This window comes from Molossus molossus, unplaced genomic scaffold, assembly GCF_014108415.1.
Source record: "Molossus molossus isolate mMolMol1 unplaced genomic scaffold, mMolMol1.p scaffold_m16_p_1, whole genome shotgun sequence".
Lineage (NCBI taxonomy): Eukaryota > Metazoa > Chordata > Mammalia > Chiroptera > Molossidae > Molossus > Molossus molossus.
The window spans coordinates 221,437,683-221,460,079 of NW_023425344.1; the positions used below are offsets into that span (position 1 = coordinate 221,437,683).

The 22,397-nt window shown below is 45.0% G+C and overlaps 1 protein-coding gene across 2 annotated transcripts in view; it reads right to left on the bottom strand.

The window, feature by feature from the left end:
- ZFYVE26 (zinc finger FYVE-type containing 26) overlaps positions 1-22,397 on the bottom strand; it is a 66,848-nt gene that overhangs the window by 6,718 nt on the left and 37,733 nt on the right. For both annotated transcript variants that reach the window (XM_036254618.1, XM_036254614.1), the window contains exons 25-36: positions 21,950-22,126; positions 19,490-19,736; positions 18,702-18,797; positions 15,992-16,155; positions 14,570-14,706; positions 13,252-13,283; positions 12,466-12,602; positions 11,345-11,565; positions 6,015-6,162; positions 5,576-5,785; positions 4,621-4,839; positions 315-512 (exon numbers count right to left, since the gene is read on the bottom strand). In XM_036254618.1, the coding sequence (XP_036110511.1) occupies positions 315-512; positions 4,621-4,839; positions 5,576-5,785; positions 6,015-6,162; positions 11,345-11,565; positions 12,466-12,602; positions 13,252-13,283; positions 14,570-14,706; positions 15,992-16,155; positions 18,702-18,797; positions 19,490-19,736; positions 21,950-22,126 (1,986 nt within the window). The remainder of the gene's footprint in view (positions 1-314; positions 513-4,620; positions 4,840-5,575; positions 5,786-6,014; positions 6,163-11,344; positions 11,566-12,465; positions 12,603-13,251; positions 13,284-14,569; positions 14,707-15,991; positions 16,156-18,701; positions 18,798-19,489; positions 19,737-21,949; positions 22,127-22,397) is intronic.

Here is a 22,397-nt window from a genome sequence, read left to right on the forward strand (position 1 = left end):
TGCATGCGTCCTCTCTAAAAACACTCCACCATTCCTTAGGAATTCTGCATTCATGCCTCATGTTTACCCCGAAACTACCACCTTCCTTGAATTCTGAAGAATGCCATCACTGACAAGAGATTTGAGTTTACCCCTTTAGGATGTGGAGAGAAATCCTATTACTTAACAATGCCAGACAGCAACATGGATTTGCTCTAGCATCAGTCAAATAGCAAGGCCAGGGACCAAACGAGTCTTGCTCTCTCATCTCGCGCAGTCTTCGATCGTGCACATGGCAGGGCGTCAGCGATCGACATAGCGGGGGCCACTCTTACCTTCATAAACTGCTGCAGCTCATACAGAATGTGGTAGTAGTTCTTCTTCTGCAAATGTTGGCAGGCAGCGAGCAAGTACTCTCCCCAGCACTCCAAGGTTGGATCAATGGATTCTAGCAAGTTTTCCAAAATGTGTAGCTTTCCACTTCTGTAGCTTGGCTGGAAAATGCCTTCTATGAAGACTTCTGGAGGACTCTCCTGGAGCAGGCAAAGCAGAAGGTCAGAAGTCTTGAGCCTGGGTCTGGCACCATCTGGGGTCCATTCTGGATCTCCGTCAGCATCCTAGAGTGGTGCTTCTTAACGTCTGAATGTCACACCCTTGAGAATCCTGCTCTCATGACTGTTCACTCTCTCCTCCCCTTTACTGAAAGAGCCTTGACAGAGTTATCTACGTTGACTGTTTCCTATTTATCTCCTGTCATTTTCTCTCTTACCTAGATTTGTACCTACAACTCCACTAAAACTGTCCCTTAGGTCACCAGCGACCTCCATAGTATTAAATCTAAAAGTTAATTCTTGGTCCTTGTTTTCCATCTGATCTATCAACAGCTTTTGATACAGCTGATAGTTTCTTCCTCCTTGAAAAATTTTCTTTATTTGCCTTCCAGGACACCACCCTGTCCAGGTTTTCTTTCTACTTTTCTGGCTAATTCTTTTCAATCTCCTTTGCTGATTCTCCTAATCTCCCCAGGGCTTAGGAGAAGCCGGTTTATTTTTCTACCTATAGTCATTCTTTTGGTGATTTCATATAGCTTCACTCTTTTTAAACACATTTTTTTTTCTTTTATTGATTTTAGAGAGATAGGAAGTGAGAGGGAGAGAGATAGAAACATCGATGAGAGAGAACATCAATTGGCCGCCTCCTGCATGCCACCTACTAGGGATCCGGCCCACAACCTGGGCATGTGCCCTGACTGGGAATCGAACTGGTGACCTCTTGGTGCATGGGTTGATGTTCAACCACTGAGCTACACCGGCTGAACTAGCTTCACTCTTTAAATACTATTGATTTGCTGACTATGCCTAAATTCCTATTTTTAGCCTGTCCATTCCTTCTGAACTCCAGCACAGTCTATCCAACTGATATTCAATTGCCTATTCAACATGTCCTCTCAGGTACCTAGTAAACCTACTACATCTAAAACTATATTGGTGATTGTTTCTTCCAAATCTGCTCTTTCTGCAGCCTTCTTTCTCAGATGGTGATTTCATTCTTTTAACTATTCAGGTCAAAAACCTCCGTCATCTCTGCTCCCATATCCCAACACCAAACTTATCAGCAGATTCTATTGGGCCGGGGTGGTTATCTACCATGAGTTTATAGCCATCTTTTATTCTCCATTAGTTACTGTTACTCTACAATCTAAGTGCCCAAGTGATTTTCCTTTCTATGACTGTAGAGTAGGGGTTTATGACTCAAGGTCTCTGAACCACAGATGAGCTTCAGAAGTAAGGGGATTAGTATATGTGTGTACTTTCCTGAGGAGTTTCATAATGTTTATCATTTACTCATTCATCCAAGAAATATTTATTAAATAGCTGAGAACTATTCTGGACACTAAAGATACAGCTATGAAAAAAAAAAACAGACATAAATATCTGCCCTCATAAAACACATTGTAGGGTGGAGAGAGAGAGAGAGAGAGAGAGAGAGAGAGAAAGAGAGAGAGAGAGAGAGAGGAGAGAGAGAGAGAATAAGCCAAGTAAATAAAATATATAGGTAGGTAATGAGTAATAATGAGAAAAATAAAGGGGGGGGGGGTGGTTCTGTAATTTTAGATAGGATGCCAAGGGAAGATGACATCTGAGTAAAGTCCTAAAGCAAGTAGGAGTGAGCCAGGCAGATCATGGAGGAAGCACAGTCCAGGAGGAAGGAGTAGCAGAGGTCAGGTTGGCTAGAGCAGAGTGAGCTGGGGATAGGGAGGAGCAGATAGGTCAGAAAGGTAGCAGGGACCAGATCACATAGGGCCTGGTAGACAATGCAAGGTCTAGGGCTTTTGCTGAGTGACAGGGAAAGATATGGGAGGATTTTGAGCAGAGGAATAACATGATCACATGGTTTACAGAATCACTCAGGTTGAATTGTTGGCATTAGACAGAAGAGAGGCAGAAATGGAAGATGGGAGACCAGGGAGGAGGCCATTGCAATGATCCAAGCAAATGGTGATGGCTTGGGCTGGGGTGGTACAGTGGAGGTGGTGAGAAGTGGTCAGATTCCTACATATTCAGTGTGTGTTTTGATAGTAAGGGCGCGTACCTTGGTTGCAGTTCGTCCCCTTTTCCAATGCGTGGGTGGCAACCAGTCGATGTGTCTCTCTCACATCGATGTTTCGCTCTCTCTCTTCCTCCTTTCCGCTCTACATACAAAAATGTCTAATGGTGAGGACAAAAAAAAACAAAACAACTTTCATCTCATCCATTCATCTATCCATCTATACATTCATAACTGGTACTGGACCAGGTGCCTAAACACACAGATGAGTCTACACAGGCCCACTCAGTCCAGGTGAGAAGACACAATTGTAAACAAGATAGTTGTAATCCCGTGGGATAAATGCAATAACAGAACTATGTCCTAAGGATAATGGTGGCACAAAGGAAGAGATTATTAACGTGGCTTGCATGTCCTGTGACCGCGCAACACAGAGGGTCTGCAAAGATGAACAAATGTTCTCGGAGTAAGCAAGGAGGAACAGGGCATTCTAGGTAGGGGGAACAGCACATGCAGGCTCATGGAGGTAAGAAAGTACATGGTACAATCAGAAAAACGTAGGTCATTTGGTAAATCTGGACTGTAGGGTTTAGGTAGCATTTGCAGTGACAATCAAAGGGAGAAGCAAGGGGGCCTGACCGTGGTGGGTCCTGCATGCAAACTAAGGCATTTGTACTGCATCCTGGGGCCCTGGGGACCCACTGCAGGTCTTTTAGAGGGAGGAATAGCAAGAACAGTGAATAACATAAATAACAGGCATTTATGCCTTAGAAAGCTCACTTTGGGGTGGGGTGGCAGGTACAGGGGTGAAAAGGGCAGGGAGTAGGCTAGGAACAGCGCGTTCTGTGCTCCAGGCATTCAGTCATTGTCACAATGTTGTCTGTTTTCTGTTGTTCCAATCTGCTTGTGAATTAAGGTAAGATATTTCAGTTCAAGGGTAACTGTGATCACAGCAGATAAGAAGAAATCTTCTATCCTAACTGTGGCAAATGTGAGGCAGGGACAATGCTGTCGTCAGCTTATACCAAGATAAGTACGTAAGCAGCTTAACTCTGGACTAGTCATTAGTTAGAATAAACAGACCTGGGTGATTTCTATTGTCTATTTGTGCTTGGGAGAAGCAGATTTACCTCAAAACTCATTTGGAAACCGAGGGAAAGGAAAAGGTTAGCAATTAAACTCTAAATAATATAACTTTCATGTTATTCTTGAGACCTGGTTAGTAGGTGAGGCAGCAGTGAAGACAATTCCCTTTCGCGGTCCTGTAGGGATGGTTACTAGGACTGTGAGTCATTGAATTCACTTGGAGCAATACTACAAGACAGGTCTATTTGCAAACTTTCATTGGCTGCCATTCTGAATGAGAGTGGCACACTAAAATTACAGTAAAGGACCTTGAGATCCTTTAATTTTATATGAAATTTGGTATGAATCAGCCAATTCTTCATAAAGTTTTCATGGAACATCCAGATAAAAAGGGGAATGCCACAGGGTCATGTTGAAACAGAGTCCTGACTTTGCTCACAATGGCTCTGGAGAAATGACGCCTCCAGGGTGCCTTTGCTCCCTGTGGGAGGAGGGTAGCGGATGCCAGAGGGAAAAGGAGAACAGACTCTCCTTCCATTGGGTGTTGGAGCTCAAACATAGGATGTGTGCTATGTGAGAGTATGGGTGATCCCTGGCCCTTGTGGGAACAGCTCAGCAGATGAGCCGCCGGGTCAGCAGCAGGACATAGTTCCAGGGCCGGTGGGAGGTATGTGGAAACACAGAGGTTAAGCAATTTTTCCAAGGCCACACTTCTTACACCAAACATCTTATTCCAGAGATCATGCTCTCAACCACTATTTGATTCTGCTGTGTGCTTTGGCAGAAGGGACGGCATTGGTCATTGCCGGTCAGAGGGCTATATCAAATCACGATCTGTGTAGACAGAATTTCCATTTGATCTCACTCTGGCAGAGGAGACCTCATAGTTCAACACTGGGTTTAGTTGAAGGGGGTTATCCATCCCTCCCCTGCCCTTTAATGGTGAGTGGTCCACCTAGAAGGGCAAAGTGGGCACTGCCCTTTGTGAGCTGTGTCCGTGTGTCCCACCTTGTTGAGCAGGTGCAGCAGGGCTTCCCGCAGGCAGCTGTGCCTCACGTAGAAGCTGATGATGGCCAGGTTGGTGCTGTAGCTATGAAGGTAGAAGAGGCATTCTTGGTAGTAGGTGTTGTTCATGATCTTCCCTTCAGGAATCACCTCCAGAGAGAGGCTCTGGGTCCGAAGGGTAGTTTCCAGTTCTTTCAAGGTGGCCAAGTAATCATCATCTTGCTGACAGGAAAGGAGAGAGTGTGAGGGAAAAATGAAACTCAGTAAGTTCTCAGCAGCCCTGAAAATGATCAAATAACATTTAACAACGTGGAAAAACGCTCACGGTACAGTTTTAAGGGTAAAAAACGGACGGGATGCAATGTTATAATACCGTGTAACATCAATTGCATTAAAAAACATTAACAGGCCCTGGCCGGTTTGGCTCAGCAGTTAGAGCATTGGCCTGCGGTCCTGAGAGACCCGGGTTCGGTTCCCGCTAAGGGCACGTACCTCGGTTGCAGTTTGTCCCTGGACCTGGTCGGTTGTGCGGGTGGCAGCCACTCGATGTGTCCCTTTCACATCGATGTTTCTCTCTCTCTCTCTGTTCCTCTCTCTCCCTCCCACTGTACCTCAACAAAAAATGGAAAAATGTCCTCGGGTGAGGATAAAAAAAAAAAAAAAATAACAACAGAAAATTCACCAAAATCTAAATATTACTTAAATCTTAGGTATGAGATTATATGTGACTTTTATAATTAAAAAAAATAATTTTCTGTTGTTTGCTTAAAAAAATTGACTCTGTATTACTTACCTAACCATAGACTTATCAAACTATAACGGAGAGAACACAACCCAAGCCTGGCAGCTCTGAGCCAGGACTGCCACTGCGGCTGAGTGGAAGCTGATCTTTTCCCCCGGTCATGACTGCTCCTGGGCCTCCCTCCCTGAGCGGACCCTCCACCTGCTGTGCTCTTACCAAGGACAGGAGCGGCCTCACTGTGGACTCCAGGTACTCAACCACATCCTGTACCAGTCTTGAGCCATGACTCAGCTGATTGAGGTCAAAAGGGGGCTTCAGACAGCGACTGAACTTTTCCCGTGCGGCAGTGAGGTTCCCAGCTTTGAGGGAGGCCATTCCCCAAGCATGCCACGCCCCACTGGTATCAAGCCCAGTCTTTGTGGAGACCTGGAAGGAAAATTGCTCCTTTTAGAGGTAACTACACCAAGGTGTGAGAGCCCCTAAGACCTATTCTATCTCCTTGCTGCCAATCATCTCTCCCTACCTCCCACCTTGGCAACTGGTCATGCCCTATATACTGCCCCATGGTCAAGAACATGAGAGTTGGCAATACCTGTTTGCTAAGCAAAGGCAATTCATTACAGTGGGGTGGAAATAAGCTTTGTCTTTGCCTCACCTCAACGCCTAGTTGGTAGTACTCAGCTTCCAAAAGCTGGTTCCTCAGCCTGGTGACGGCAGCTGGCTGCAGGATCTGATCCAGAGATGGCACGTGGCGGTAGGCAGCAGCAACTAAAATATTCAGCACGTCTACCTTGCTGATGTAGCTATGGGAGGAAAAGGACAAGGCAGTGAGGCTCCCCAGAGGCTTCCTAAGAACAGATGCTTCTTAAAGATGCTCGATGTTATTTCCCATGGGAAATGTGGTGCTGAGGATAGAGAGGGACATAGACACTATGAGAGAAGGCCCTGCAGCCAGACTCTGCATCTCAACTCCATCATTAGCAGCTCTATGATCTTGGGCAAGTAGTTAACCTTTCTCTGTCTCAATTTATTCATCTTAAAATGAAAATGAAAGTGAAATAACACAAGTAGAAGAGCTTAGGATAGTGTCTAGAACTTTGCAGGCACTCGTTAAATATTAGATATTAATGCATGCAGTCGGGACACTCAGATCTTCTATTTGAGGCAAGGCCTTTACATTGAATGCTGGAGGCTCATAAGTGACCTGTTTGCCTTTTGGTCCTTTGGAATCCTGCTTGCTTGGGAGAAAGCACAGAGACTGTATGGATGGCCTGCATCCTGGACTGTACAGAGCGCACATCACTGCCATACCCAGGAGGCGCTGCTGGGCAGGGGCTCCCTGGCCCTTCCCTTGTTTTACAGTCTCCTGGACTCAACATCCTTTCCCTGGGCTAGGAATGGACTCTCATTACAGCTTGCTAGGAGTGCCACCTTTGAGGTGCTCCTGACACTGGTGACTGCAGAAACCTTACAACAGAGCCCAGGGAGCTGGATTACTCCGTCTACGGCTACCTGAACTCAAGGGTCTTAAATAATAATTCTAGCAAAAAACCCTGTGGATCCTGACTTGTCTACTGATTTCCCTGAAAATGGATTCAGTGTGTTAGTGATTCTCAACTTAGTGGGAATGGAGTAGGAAAGTACAGTGTGTAAAATCAAATTTGGTATCACTATGGATTGTTCATTTGTAATAGGTAGTGTGAGTTTTTTATGAGTTATAAACAGTAGAAAAACACTGCAAACCAGGAGCTCTAAACACACATGGGAGATGTATCCACTCCCCTCAGCAAATGGGGCACAAACACAGCAATTCTCCACAGCAGGTGTATCTGAATCCAAGACAGGGGAGAAAGAATGTGTAATCTGAAACCACTGCTGAAGCCCAAGGCACTTGGGGGTTCGAGAGACTCCTACTGAAGTAAGGACTTCCTTAATTTCTGCTGCCCTCAGCCTAAAGCAGATATTTGCTCCATCTATATTAGATTTTGAAGGAAGCATAGGAATTGATGTTAAATTTGTTCTCCCTCCCCTGAGGCTGCTGGAGTCCCAGGTACTTTTCTTAAAGAACTGGTGCACAGACTCACTTGGACTCGCTCCCTCTGGACTCCTGCGCTGGGAAAGCAGCTTCAAAGGCACCAGAGACATACAGGGAAGAACTGAGTTGTTGAGGTAAGAGCTGGAGAGGCAGCTTTCTCCCAGACAGACATGCTGGTGGAGGCTGTTGTTTCTTTGGTGAGCCCTTCCCTGGGGCCAGCAGACAGGTATCATATCTGGGACTGCAGCAACCTGGCTCACACTGTTTGCCCCACCCTGTTGATTCCCGGAGGTCCTGCCGCACCCAACTTTCGGGCCCACCCACGCTGTTTCCAGTGGCTTTACCTTAGGAATGTCCTGTCTGGGCTGATGCTTCAGATTTTCCTAAATTCTCTCAAACAAATAGCATCTGGCCTCAGTGAGCCCCATACCACTCACTAAGTAGCCCCAGGCTTGGCACAAGCAGCAGCCATCCATGATTCACAACTTGGCCTTGCCAGAGCACCTTCAAGCTCAGCACAAGAAACAGCCGTCTGCAGATTGCTTTGTAGCTTATGCCTGGTGGCCCTGGGTAGAGCACAGGCAGTGGCTGACCTTGGCCGGCACCTCCTGGGAGGCCCCAGAGCAAACACACTCAGTGGACAGCTTCAGACTATGTTGAAGCACCACCACCAAACCACCTACACAAGTGACATACTCAAGGGGTTGACTCTGGCTACCAGAGCCCTGCTGAAGTAAGCCTTGCTGTATGTGGTTGGCCCCATGCACAGCTGAACCTTCAAGATGGTCAGAGGTCAGTGGGCACAGCCAGTCCTTGCAGCTGATCAGCCTGAGAAAATCTCTCCCATTGATGTGCTAAGAGCAATCAAGACTCAGTTACAACTGAAGGATGTACAGTCCACAGGGGTGCACCTCAAGTACCCAGATGGGGTGATCAGGGAGGCTGTGCCACTGGACCTATAGGACTCCTATACTAAAATAGGCCACCCTAGGAAGTCTAGGAGACATAGCAACTCTACCTAATACATAGAAACAAACACAGGGAGGCGGGCAAAATGAGGAGACAAAGAAACATGTCCCCAAAAAAAGAACAGAACAAAACTCCAGGAAAAGAACTAAACGAAATGGAGACAAGCAATCTAACAGACATAGAGTTCAAAACACTGGTTATAAAGATGTTCAAGGAATTTAGTGAGGACTTCAAGAGCATAAAAAGGACCAATCAGAAATGAAGGATTCACTAACTGAAATAAAGAATAATTTACAGGCCCTGGCTGGTTTGGCTCAGTGGTTAGAGCGTTGGCCCACAGACCAGAGAGGCCCAGGTTCGGTCCCCACTAAGGGCACATACCTCAGTTGCGGTTTGTCCCCGGCTTCGGATGGGGTTGTGTGGGTGGCAACCATTTGATGTGTCTCTCTCACATCGATGTTTCTCTCTCTCTCTTCCTCCTCCCTCTCTCCCTCCCGCTCAGTCTCAAGATAGGTGCAAAAATGTCCTCAAGTAAGAATAAAAAAAAATAATAATAATAATTTACAGGGAATCAGTAGAGTAGGTAAAGCCAAGAAGCAACCCATTGATTTGGAATATAAGAAAGCATAAAACACCCAATCAGAATAGCAAAAAGAAAAAAGAATCCAAAAAAATGAGGATAATGTAAGAAACCTCTGGGACCACTTCAAACATGCCAACATGTGCATCACGGGGTGCCAGAAGGAGAAGAGAGAGAGCAAGAAATTGAAAACCTATTTGAAAAAAGAATGACAGAAAACTCCCCTAATTTGGTGAAGGAAATAGATATACAAGTCTAGGAAGCACAAAGAGACCCAAATAAGATAAACCCAAAGATGTCCACATCAAGACACATTATAATCACAATGCAAAATGTTAAAGACAAAGAGAGAATCTTAAAAGCAGCAAGGGAAAAGCTAGTTACATACAAGGGAGTTCCCATAAGACTGTCAGCTGATTTCTCAAAAGAAACTTTGCAGGCCAGAAGAGAGTGGCAAGAAATATTCAAAGTGATGGAAAGCAAGGACCTACAACCAAGATTATTCTATCCTACAAAACTTTAATTTAGAATCGATGGACATATAAAGAGCTTCCCAGACAAGAAAAAGCTAAAGGAGTTCATCACCACCAAACCAGTATTATATGAAATGTTGAAGGGTCTTCTTGGAGAAGAAGATAAAAAATATAAACAATAAAATGGCAATAAATACATATCTATCAACAATCTACATTTTGTTTTGAATCTACAAACAAAATGAAAAGCAGAACAGAAACAGACTCATAGATACAGAGAACATTTTGTTGGTTGCCAGATGGGAGGGGGGTTGGGAGATGGGCAAAAGGTGAAGGGATTAAAAAGTACAAATTGGTTGTTAGACTGACAACCTTGGAGGGAAGGCAAAAGGTGGGAACAGGAAAAGATAAAATGGACACATGACACTATGGGGAAGATAGGAGGGGGGTGGAAACAGGGAGGAAGAGGTCAATGGGGGACAAAAGGGGAGAATATCTGTAATACTTTCAACAATAAAGATAAATTAAAAGAAAAAAAAACTGTCCCCTTTCCCAATCTGAGTATCTTTTTCTTTAAATAAAACTTTACCTCATTTATATTACTGATATTCAAGACATACAGGGTGGGGCAAAAGTGTGTTTACAGTTGTTCATATGGAAAATAATACAATAATTAATTAATTAATAATAATAATATAAGAATAAACTGTTTCACATACTCACAACCTTTGCCCCATCCTGTATTTAGATATATTTTGATTTTTGCCAAAAATTTTATCGTTTTGCTCTATAGAGGGATTTCTGTTCTTTCCCCCCTTCTCCATTTCTGGAAAATTGATAGCTGTTGGTTCTTTTCACTCTACGTAACATGTTATATCTATTTATTCATTTATCAACTTAAAAAATGATGTAGAATCTAGTGCCTCTTGATATAAGAGTGAAATTAACTCAATACTTCCTTCCACTCTCTGTCCCACCTCCTTCTGTCTTTTTCAACCTTTTGCTTTTTGTTAATAAAAATAATAAAGCTAATATTTTTGGAGTAGTAGGTTCAGTTCTTAGCTTTTTATATGGATACTCTCACTTTATTCTCATAATAGCCCTATGTGATAAGTATTACTATCCTCCCTATTTTATAGAGGAGGAGACTGAGACCCAGAGTGGTTACCAGATGTGCCCAAGGTCAGAGAGCTCGGAAATGGAGATGTTGAGATTCACTGCACTCCCTGCCCACTGCCGAGTTTGCAAGCAAGTATTCTGAGCAAGTTCCTGAGGTACTTACAGCTCCCAAATCTAGCTAGGACTGAGTGCTGGGAACAGAAACATGAGTCACACATTTGGGTGGATAAGCTGGGAACTGGGAGTTCTCATTGTCAAGTTAATAAATGGAGGCAGAGCAGGTTGTGCAGGGATGTGAGGCCTAATCATACCTTGATGACTCAGACTCCTCCCTGTGACACAGGGAAGCATCAGTCTCCAGCATGCTTTACAGATGCTACTCAGAGCTCCCTAAGGCCACAGTCTGAATTGGGCCAAGGTTGGGGTAGAGTTTTGGTCAAGGCCAAGCATTGGACACTCAGAGAAGACATATCTTTAAAAGCCAGAAAGTTCCACAGAGATTAAAGGAGCTCCCTAAACTGACTTTAATTACAAATCAACCAGTCTTAAATTTCTTTCTGATTGGGGATGGCTAGAGAATCCTCTGCTTAGAGGATCCACTAAGGACAGAGAAGGAAAGGCACAGGCTTGTTTGGGTAGGGTGAGAAAGACCACTTGTGATCTGGTAACAGCATTACATTAACATCAGATTGAGATGTAAACATTTCAGTATGTCTTGTCAGAAAGGACGGTGAAGTGAAAAGTCATGGTGAGGCCAGGAAGAGAAGCTGGAGAGAAACGACACCGAACACAGACTTATTCCCATTTACCTGTCACAAAGAGCCAGGTCCTGGCTGCGGCCGGCCTTGACAAACATCACCTTGGCGCTAAAGAGCAGCTGCTTCATGATGTCTGTGAGCAGCCCTGCGTCCACCTCTGGGTTGGCGAGGCTCTGGGACAGCCTGCAGCAGTGCTCAATTAGCTGGTGGCCGCAGGCAACACTGTCCCGGTGCAGAGTCAGGATGGCGATGCACAAGGAGGCGCTGGGGGCCTGGCCAGTGTAGAGGACGAGAGAAACACAGCGAGTTCAGAGACCACAGCATTCTTCAAATGCAGTTAGATGATGGGAATTATTCTTCCTGTTTCACAAAGCTTGGAAAACACTGAAGAAGGAGCTGATGTCCCACAGCAAAGCAGAAGAGGAACTAGACAACTTTCAGATATTCTAAGTAGCACCTCCAAAGCTCCGGCTGCTAGGTTATGTCACCTACTTCTTGGGTATGTCCACAGGTGCCTCCTTTTTCCAGTCTACTGTCCCACTAACACAGGTCTTTCTTATTACCAGCTTGGACTATGATGGTCACCTTGCTTGTCTGACCACCTGGAGAAGCCTCTGCTTCAAATCACTGGACACACTGCTGCTAATTCATATTTCTAAAGCACATTCCAAAATCTTTCATGGTCACTGATGCCTACTAAGTACATATTCCTTACTGTAGAATTCAAGTCCCTAAACATAAATAGGCCATTTCAATCCAACCTTTTACTTCCTCTACTAACATTCTATCCCTCAAAATGAAACCATTTCCAATTCTCCATCATGACCTGTAATTTCTGACACTGACTTTTTGCTCAGCTGTTTTAGGTTTGCAATCTTTGCCCTTCCCTTACCCTCAGTCCCCTCACAACCCCCAAATTTCTGCTTGTCAAACTCCTACCACTCTTTCAAGGCTCATCTTAAATGCTACCCCTTCCACAAAGCCTTTCCTGACCTCCGGTGCATTTCCCAAGATGCTCCTCATTTTCTGCCTTAACTAGTTTACTTTTAGCTCCCATATTATTACACTAAGCAAGGGAAGGCCAGGCTGTGTTCACCTACCTGCATTTCCTGCCAAACTACTACTACACATCATAAAGAAACTCAATGGCCATTGAATTTTATTGCTATTACCTGCTCATAGTAAAAGTCATTCCGCACCAGCTCATTTTCCTCCTCATTCAGGTCCAAAATCCATTCCACCTCAGGTGCTTTGGGGACCCTGACCACAGCTGAGTATGGGGGGCTTTCACTCTTGGCACTGTCCAATACTGGAGAAGAGAAATGCCATCCACATGTCAGCCACTGGCCAGCAGGCCAGTCTAGCCTAGCCCAGTGAGCTGCCGTGAGTTGCAGACAGATCCTTGCCCGCTATGTGCCCGCCCTTTCTCTTTCCTTGGTTCTTTTCATTTCCTCTAGGAGACCTCCTTAAGAGACCTCAGAATTCCTTCTCAGGAGAGACCTGGGAGGAGTGTTACAGTGTTCCAACCCTGAGAGGTATATGCCTCTCAAATGGAGGGCTGAGGCCCTGGCTACCCGAAACTAACTTGCTGTGGAAGGATTTAGGCCAAACTATTAATAGTGATTAACTAGGGGGAATGAGGGAGCCTGGGGAGGTAGGATGATGGTGAAGGGGAACCTAGGAATTAAAAACAAACAATTAACCTACTAAAAGTTAAGGACCTAATTCTTTGGTTGCTGGCCTTCTCAATTCTGGAAGGTAATGGGCCATGATGATAGGTTAATATGATGATAAACTTTAAGGGAAACAGCTTGATTAAAATGCTAAGAATTGTCTTTGGCCAACCAGTCGGACTGAGTTACCATTAAGGGTTATCAGCCTTGGAATAGTTTTACTTGAAGGAAAAGCCTATCTGAGCATATAAACAAAGGGTCCCAGGGAATGTGGTTCAGCCTTACCTCCTGGTTGTCCTGGATTCTCCTCTGGTCCACTGGAAACAGAGAAAGAAAAAATGAAATTCCTGAATCTCCCTCCTCCTCTTTGTTGGCTGCCTCCCCACTAAATGGGGGCTCCTTGAGAGCAAAGTGATTATTGCTGAGTGATTATTGAATGAAAGAATCCCCATCAATACTAACTGCTCATTTCAAATCTCAGCAGTATGGTAGACAGAGAATTCCCCCGTCCCACCCTGAGGGAGGCAGTGGTATGCCAGGGTCACAGAACCTAGTATAAGCATGGCACGTCTGCCTTCCTATAAGATCAGTAATCATCATGATAATTAATGACAACAAATGTTCATTTTAAAACAAACACAAAAATGCTGTTACACTACTGAACAAAATGTAAAATCTATTTAAGTCCAAGTAAAACATAAGAATTCTAAGTAATATTGCCTTTGGATAGTTGCTTTGGCTCATATGCTCTAGGAGTCTCCATTTCACCCTTCTCTCCTGGGACAACACTGAGCTAGCCAACACGGCCCTGATCTGTCTTGCCAGAGGCATGAGCAGTTTCTGAAATTTGTCACCAAGTGAACTGTGTGTAGGAACATACAGGATTATTGGAAAGGCTGTTCTGATTATGAATAACAAGCCAGGATGACTAGATAAATTAAAGCTGATGAAAGAGAAGCCCAAAAAGCCTACCCGGAGTGGCTCAGTGGACTGAGCATCGTCCCTACTGAGAGGTTCTGGTTCAATTCCCAGTCAGGGCACATGCCTGGGTTTTGGGCTCAATCCCCAGTAGGGGGCGTGCAGGAGGCAGCCGATGGATGTATCTCTCTCACATCGATGTTTCTATCTCTCTAAAAAAATCATTAAAAAAAAAAAGAAAAGAAAAGAAAAGAAAAGAAAAAGAAAGATCTGGGGTTCTACATTCCTTTAAAAAAGAGAAAGTGATGCCCAAACATTCAGCAGGTATGAACATGTATGTCCCTTTGAGTCCAGCGGGGACGACATGGAGCAAGAGTGGCTGTGAAGTAGTTAAGAAGGTGGGTGAACTAAAATCAATGAGCCAAATGTCCTGATCTCAGAGAGATCATCATGTAAGAGCCCTAAACTTGGCTTCCTCTCACCCCTATTTCCTTCCTCAGAAGTTTCTCTGACCAAGGGCAAACATTTCACTGTAGAGTTCATGGCTTTTGGTGTTAAGGTTAAAACTTTCTGCAATTGTTCCAGATTTGAGATGCTCTTTGCAACGAGCCCCCTAGGAGTGTAAGGACTTGGGGCGGGGGTGCAGCGGTCAGTAACCGCAGCAGCCCGGCTGCAGAACACTCACTCTTTGTTGTAGTAACTATAGCACTGGTCACACACGCGAGTAGGGTTCTCTCTGCAGCCTTCCACAACCATTTTCTTCGTGGAGCAGGAACTGCACACTAGCCGGCCACAGCGGCGACAATGATGGCGTCTGTTAAACTGAGGAGTGGCGGAGGGAAGAGAAGGAAGGGGAGGAAGAAAAGGTGAGCTAGCGGAACTGCGAGCAGAACGGTTAATCCAGTCATCACTGATGTCAGCCCCTGGGACTTATTAAGAACACCAGGTGTTTGGGCATCTGCTGAGAAAAAATACACTAGTGTTTGTCTTCAAGAAGCTGAGATTTAAAGATTTCTCTGCTGATGAGCAAAGGTGCCCAAGTCATGAACAGTTTTGCAATAGCTCCTGATAAGATCTACTTGTCTGGCCCTGGCCGGTTTGGCTCAGCGGTTAGGGTGTCGGTCTGCGGTTCAGAGAGACCCGGGTTCGGTTTCCGCTAAGGGCATGTACCTCGGTTGCAGTTTGTCCCCGGCCCTGGTTGGCCATGCGGGTGGCAGCTACTCCATGTATCCTTTCACGTCAATGTTTCTCTCTCTCCCTCCCACTCTATCTGAACAAAAAATGGAAAAAATGTCCTCGGGTGAGGATTTAAAAAAAAAAAAGATCTACTTGTCTGTGGAGGCAACATGTAATGACAGCAAAAAACAGTGAGGAAGGAGTGACTTTCTCAGCCATGGCAGATCAGATTTCTATATGACTTTAATGATAATGAGGAAGTGTTCTGTTTTCAAAATGTCTCATAAGTACTACATTTCATCATAAAGAGGTTGGTAAAGATGTTATACCTCTTTTATAAATGAGGAGGAAACAGACACAGGAAAATTGCATCATCCTCATTTTCAACAGCACTGAGTAATATACTAGTTAGATACTAAGTCAAGTGTGGTAACATTTAGTTTACTGTAATTAGTCCTTATAGCGACATGAGCCAAATAACATGTCATCCCAAATTTACAAGTGAGCATCTGAGACTGAAAAAGTTAGTAGTCACATCGCTAGCTGGGACGAGAACCCAGGTCTTCTGTCTCTAGAGGCAGTGCATATAACCACTACCAGGTCGCCATCCTACTGTGAAGGACATGGAGCTGGGAGCAAGATCTTCTGATGTTTGCTGACTCCTCCTGCTATACCAGCCTGCCCCTCCCCCCTTTAATGAGACTGGCAAAGTTTTTGGAATATAAGGCTATTTCAGGGTATCTACCACCTGTTTGAATCCAGAAAATACACTCTGGTCGTGTCAAAGATAAATCCAGTCTTAGATTTGGTAGTTCTTCTGAAAATACCAATATCTTCTTGGGGACAAGAGGTGACTACAAACTCAGACTCAGGAGCTCGAGTTCTCCTTTCATTTGTCCTTCAGATAGAGCTGGAGGTGGATGCTGCTCACCATGGTGAAGTGCTCCGTGCGGCAGACCATGCAGAGGCTCTCGCTCTCATCCGGCACCCACTGGTGCCTGGCCGGGGGCGTGGCGGGGGGCACAAACTCCAGTAGGGGCCGACTCTGGGGGACACTCCTCTCCCTTGGACTGGGGGAATGTACAATGGGGACACCTGGGAGTCAGAGGCAGAAGTTAGGATAAAAGGTGATCAATAGTTCAGCTCATGAATGAAGAAGGAATGCGAGAATTAGAATTTCACCACTTTACAAATCCCTACTGAAATAACAGATGTGGTTACCGAATATTAACAACTGACTACATCACAAGGCAACTGGACACTGTGTATCTCCCGATGGGAAGCACACAACCACCCATCAAATATATTTACCTAAAAATATTAGGCCTGAATCAAATCAAGTTCCTAGATATCTCTACCAGTATACGAGCAACACAGGGAATCAAGACCCAGATTGCCACAGGGCAGCAATCAGCAAAGTCCAGTATGGGGGACGCTCTTCAGGACAAAGGATCTAGTTTCCTCCACATATAAAAGAGAGGAAGGGGGAAAATGTAGGGAACCTATTGACTGAAAAGAGATTTAAGAGATATTTTAGCCAAATTCCATGTGTGAACATTATTTAGATCTTGATTCTAGAAGAATCAATTCTAAAAATATCTTCATGAGACAACTGGGGACATTTGAATACTGGCTAGATAGTTGCTAATAATAAGGAATCGTGCCCTGGCCAGTTTGGCTCAGTGGTTGGAGCGTTGGCCTGCGGTCCAGAGAGACCCGGGTTCGGTTCCTGCTAAGGGCATGTGCCTAGGTTGCAGTTTGTCTCCGGCCCCGGTTGGGGTGTGCGGGAGGCAGCCACTTGATGTGTCCCTTTCACGTCGATGTTTCTCTCTCTCTCTTTCTCTCTCCTCCCCACCCTCTTTATCTGAACAAAAATGAAAAAATGTCTTCTGGTGAGGATTAAAAAAAAAGGAATCGTCCATTTGTTTTTAGGTATGACGGTTCTATTTTATAAATGTCCTTACTTTTAGAGATATATACTAATATATTTATAAATGAGATTATATCTGGGATTTACTCTAAGATAATCCAGTAGAAGGACAGGGGTATAATGAAACAAGAATGGTCACCATGAGGTGGGTAATGGGTATGTGAGACTTCACGGCACTATTCTCTCTACTTTTGTATTTTGGAAATTTTCCACAATAATAATCTAGCCCCACCCCCCAAAAAAATGTAAACCAAAGCTGCTCAGGCCACCTTACTCCTATGCGTGAAGCTGTTCATAGGCCTGTAATTCTGAGCCCTCTCTTCGAGTCTGATGGATATCATGATGTATGACTAATTCTCAAAGAATGGCCATGAAATGCCACAGTCTTTGCTTTATGGTATCTAAGTAGATTTCTTGTCACCTGGCAGAGCAATGTTGGCAGGTCACAGAAAGAAACAAACTGAAAAACAGAGTGACTCTCAGCAGCACCCAAAAGAAGAGAGGCTATAGATCTCTCTCCAGAATCCTGCTCCAACCGCTGGCAAACAACACTGGCTGAGCTTCTTTTCTTCTGTGTGTAGGTCATTGTGCAAGGGGTCAGAGACTGCGAAAGAGCAGGGACGGTAAAAAGGGGTGACCAATAGGTGGCTGGGGCCGTCAAAGAGCTTGTACCCTGTGTGGGTGACAGACACAAGTAACTAAGTGCAGCATAGGAGTAGAGTAAACATGAGGACTAAACACAGTCCATTCCTTATCAACAGATTCCATATTTGTGAACTTGCCTACTTGCTAAAACTTATTTGTAACCTCAAAATCAATATTTATAGTGCTTTCCCAGGCATGCAGGATGGTAAATAATTTAATCTCCCAAAAGTAGGATCTCAGCTCAGGTTGAAACCGGTGATGTCTGCTTTCTTATTCTAGCTCGCATGCCGAGATGGCTGCAGGAGGGAGATGGGGGGCAGGGCAGTGCCCTGCAAGAGCCTGGCTCTGGGCCTAGCTGGGCAGAGTGTGATATCCAACTTGGCAGTAGTGGGCCGCCTCAGGCAGGTCACGAACACCGCTGAACCTCCTCTTTTATTTTGTAAAATAAGTAAAATAGGATCTACTGGTATGAACTGTTTTCAATTTAAGATTATAATCTGTGCTCTGGCCAGTTTGCTCAGTGGTTAGAGCGTCGGCCTGTGGACCAAAGAATTCCAGGTTCCAAGGGCACGTACCTCGGTTGTGATTTGTCCCCAGCCCTAGTTGGGGTCGTGCGGGTGGCAGCCAGTCGATGTGTCTCTCTCATATCGATGTTTCTCTCTCTCTCCCTTCCACTCTGTCTGAAGATAAATGTAAAAATATCCTCGGGTAAGGATTAAAACAAACAAATAAACAAACAAACCAAGATTATAATCTCTGATATACATCTATATCTAAATATCTATCTACACACACACACACACACACACACACGTGTACATAGTTTCTTTAGCAGCAATGGTTCAGTATTCACTAATTCAGCGTTTGTGGAAACTAAAGATATACCACCATAAATAACAAGAATCACCTGTATGTTGAATTTTCTGGGGTATATCAAGTTGAACAAACCAAGAAAAGCAGTAAGGATGTTAAAACTAAAAATAAAAAAAGGAGGCAAAAGAATCAGAAAGTCAGAATAAGGCAAGATTGGATTGAAAGCTGGGTAGCCCTCAGAAGCTGTTCTTACCAGGAGCAGCAGAAGAGAACTCGGCTGACGGTGATCTAGTCAAGGTCTCGAGGTCTGAAGCCTGACCGACAGTTTCCTGCAGATGAATCTCAGGATCTGTAGAGAGGGACAATGATGTCAGAGTGTTGTTCTGCCATTAGCATCGTTACTCACCGTGTTAGGCATTTAGTTCAGAGCCCTGCTGGCTTCACTGGTGGTCACTCCATGATTCTACCAGGTATACAAGGAATGGCAGAGGCACCTCTAAGCCTGCTTCTTAAAGTCCTCAACAAAGTATGTTTATAAAGGCACATGAGAACATAAAGTAGATGTTAGAATTTTACAAAATAAATTGAAAAATGTCCAGAGGGAAGTGAAAGACAATGCCCCTGGAGGGTAGAGAGTAAGAAAAAAGAGCTGGCCGGGAACATCAGCCCCAATTTACTTCATTTTCTTCATTCCTGAAGAGGCTGAGTCAGCTCACATACTGGTGATAGCTGATGAGACCCTGGGAATTCAGCATAACCTCTATACAGAATGATGGCACCTAAGAGCCCACTGCACCAAGGCCACACACAGACCACTCCCAGTATGTTCGTTTCCCAAACCATTACGTTATCAAGCACACGGTGGTTATCTACCACTTAAAAATTCTGGTCAGCTTGCTACTTCCTCCGAGACCAAAACTCTCCTACTCTCTTTCAATCTCCATAAACTCAAAATAATAAAAGAGGGGAAATTAAATCTAAGGATGTTGCATAGTACTTCCTCCTCCATGTGGAACCCCCATCCAGGGTGTTGACAGTTACCTGATCGTTTCTCCTTCAGAGGGTATGGGAAGTCCAGGGCTTTGCCCGCGTATCTGGAAAGCAGTGAGTCAACCTCGTCCATGGTGAAGCCGATTTCCTGCCCGGCTGGCAGCTGGTGCAGAGTCTGCACAGCCACAGTGGCCCAATCCACTTTCATGTTCATGAGCAGTTGCTCCAGCATGAGCAGGGGTTTAGAGGACAGGTGGGAATAGCTGGCCCGGTGCTGGTCAGGCAGGGTCAGCAGAACCTGTTTGTGGGGAACAGCCACAGAGTAAAGAAAACAGTACACAAACCTCAGAAAAAAGCCTAGATTCTTACTGGGAAGGGGAAGGGTGTTAGGGACCAAGGGTAGGTAGTTACTACTGAAATGGGCTTAGCAGTCTTTTTAGGAAGCAAGGCTGGACTCCTATCTAAATCCCCCAGGTGGCAATCAAGTACACTTCAGCACTGGCCAGTGTGGCTCAGTTGGTTGGTCCCATACACCAAAAGGTTGCAGGTTCGATTTCCGGTCAGACCACATACCCAGGCTATGGGTTCAATCCTAGGTCGAAGCAAGTACAGGAGCCAACCGATTGATGACTCTCTCTCTCTCAAATCAATAGAAAAAGTCTTAAAAAAAAAAAAAGTATGTTCCAAATACCTCATTTAGGATCTAGAGGAAAGGTCAGCAAACGTTACTGTAAAGGGTCAGATAGTAAATGCTTTGGGCTTTGTGGACCATAAAGCCTCTATTGCAATGAGTCAACTCTGCCAGGGCAGTGGGCAAACAGGCCTAGTAACTTGTAAGTGAACCCATGTATCTGTGTACCAATAAATCTTGATGTCAAAAGCAGGCTCAGGAGTGGGTTTAGCCTACAGGTGACTTGTAGGCATGGTTGAGTTCTATTCATTTGAGGCTTTCTTAGAATGAGTAACATAAGGCGATATCAGTGGATTGCCTAACCTGGCACTTCCAGTGTCCCACGGGAAATGATTACTCTAAACTTCCTTTTTTTTTTAATCCTTACCCGAGGATATTTTTACATTTATCTTCAGAGTGGGAAGAAGAGAGAGAGAAAGAGAAACATCGATGTGAGAGAGTCACATCAGTTGGTTGCCACCTGCATGACCCCAACCAGGGCTGGGAACAAACCACAACCAAGGTACGTGCCCTTGGCGCCCTTGGCCGGAACCGATCCTTGGACTCTTTGGTTGTTATCCCTAGGCTTGAAATATGTTCATTGGCTCTGCTCATTGCCAGTTTTCAAGGCATCCCCCATTTAGGTACAGTGCATAAAAAAAAAAAAGATGTATCATCTTTAAGAACATTTTATGTGGTTGAACTCTTTTTTTTTTTATCCTCACCTGAGAACATTTTTTTTCCCCATTTTTGTTCAGATAGAGTGGGAGGGAGAGAGAGGAAGAGAGAGAGAGAGAGAAACATCCACATGAATGGGACACATCGAGTGGCTGCCTCCTGCATGACCCCATCCAGGGCCCGGGACGAATTGCAACTGAAGTCCACTACTCATTGATCCGTGGGTCAACACTCTAACTGCTGAGCCAAACTGCCCAGGGCTGCAGTTGAACTCTTAGCAAGTGGGCCAGCGGTCATATTCATGGCTCTCCCAGCACACATTCCATTTGTGGGCAGTATGTCTAACTGCCAATCAGAATTATTAGAAGAATGTCAGAGGGTCCCATCTCTCCCCAAACATTCCTTCACTGGATTACTTTTTCTAGTTTATAATAATTGTTTTTCTATTACTTCATCATATTACCTAGACAATTAACCCTCTATCAATCAGAATCCCTTTGGAAGAGAGCCAGGCCTTGTCGCAAGAGATTCAGTTTTCTTTTTTTTTTAAAATTCTCATCCGAGAACATTTTTGCATTTCTCTTCAGATAGAGCGGGAGGGGGAGAGAGAAGAAGAGAGAGAGAGGAAGAGAGAGAGAGAGAGAAACATCGATGTGACAGAGACACATCAACTGGTTGCCACCCACATGACCCCAACTGGGGCCGGGGACAAACTGCAACTGAGGTATGTGCCCTTAGCAGAAACCGAACCTGGGATTCTCTGGTCTGCAGGCCAACACTCTAACCGCTGAGCCAAACCAGCCAGGGCGAGATTCAGTTTTAATTGATCTGGGGGTGGAGGTCAACTACTGGTATTTTTAAAAAGTCCAGGTGATTCTAACACATGGTCAGAATTGATACAGCCGATGCCAGAGAAAGCATAAAGAGAACCTAAGAGGACCAGGTAAAATTCACTTTGGAGGTGGGGTAGTAAGAGAATGACAGGTCCTAAGGGACTCAGCTAGGACATGGTAGACGGCTAAGGTAAAGATTTTATATAGCACAGGCCAAAGATGGGAGGTACCTGGTAGAAGAGCCATTGACAGAGCAAATTCTGCAGCAGGGGCTGGGCCAGCAGTCTCTCCCTCAGGTGTGCTCTCCTAATACCCGCTTTTCCTCCTTACCTTGGATCCCATGTACAGTGCCTGGATTTCACGGTGTCGAACAGCAGTCAGTTTTCCATAGAAGTGGGTGGTGAGGTAGTTGGCCAAGAAGTGAGAAGTGGCCAAGCTAGGGTGCTGGTCGAGGGATTGCTCTGTGACCTCAAGGCACGTGGAGGGGTCGGGAATCCTTCGCAGAAGCTATTTCGGGGGAAGAGGAGAGGAGAAAGGTGAAGCCTGTAGAACAGTCGTTCTCAACCTGTGGGTCGCCTAAGACCACCGGAAAACATATTTCTGATGGTCTTAGGAACCGAGACACCGCTCCTCTATCCATCTCCAGGCGGGTCCGCCCACATGCAGATACGCCCACATACAACGTGAGGAACTGTATTAAAGGTCATGGCATTGGGAAGGTTGAGAACCACTATTAGAACTTAGGCCAGCCTTGTTTTGTTTGAGAACAAAACATTTA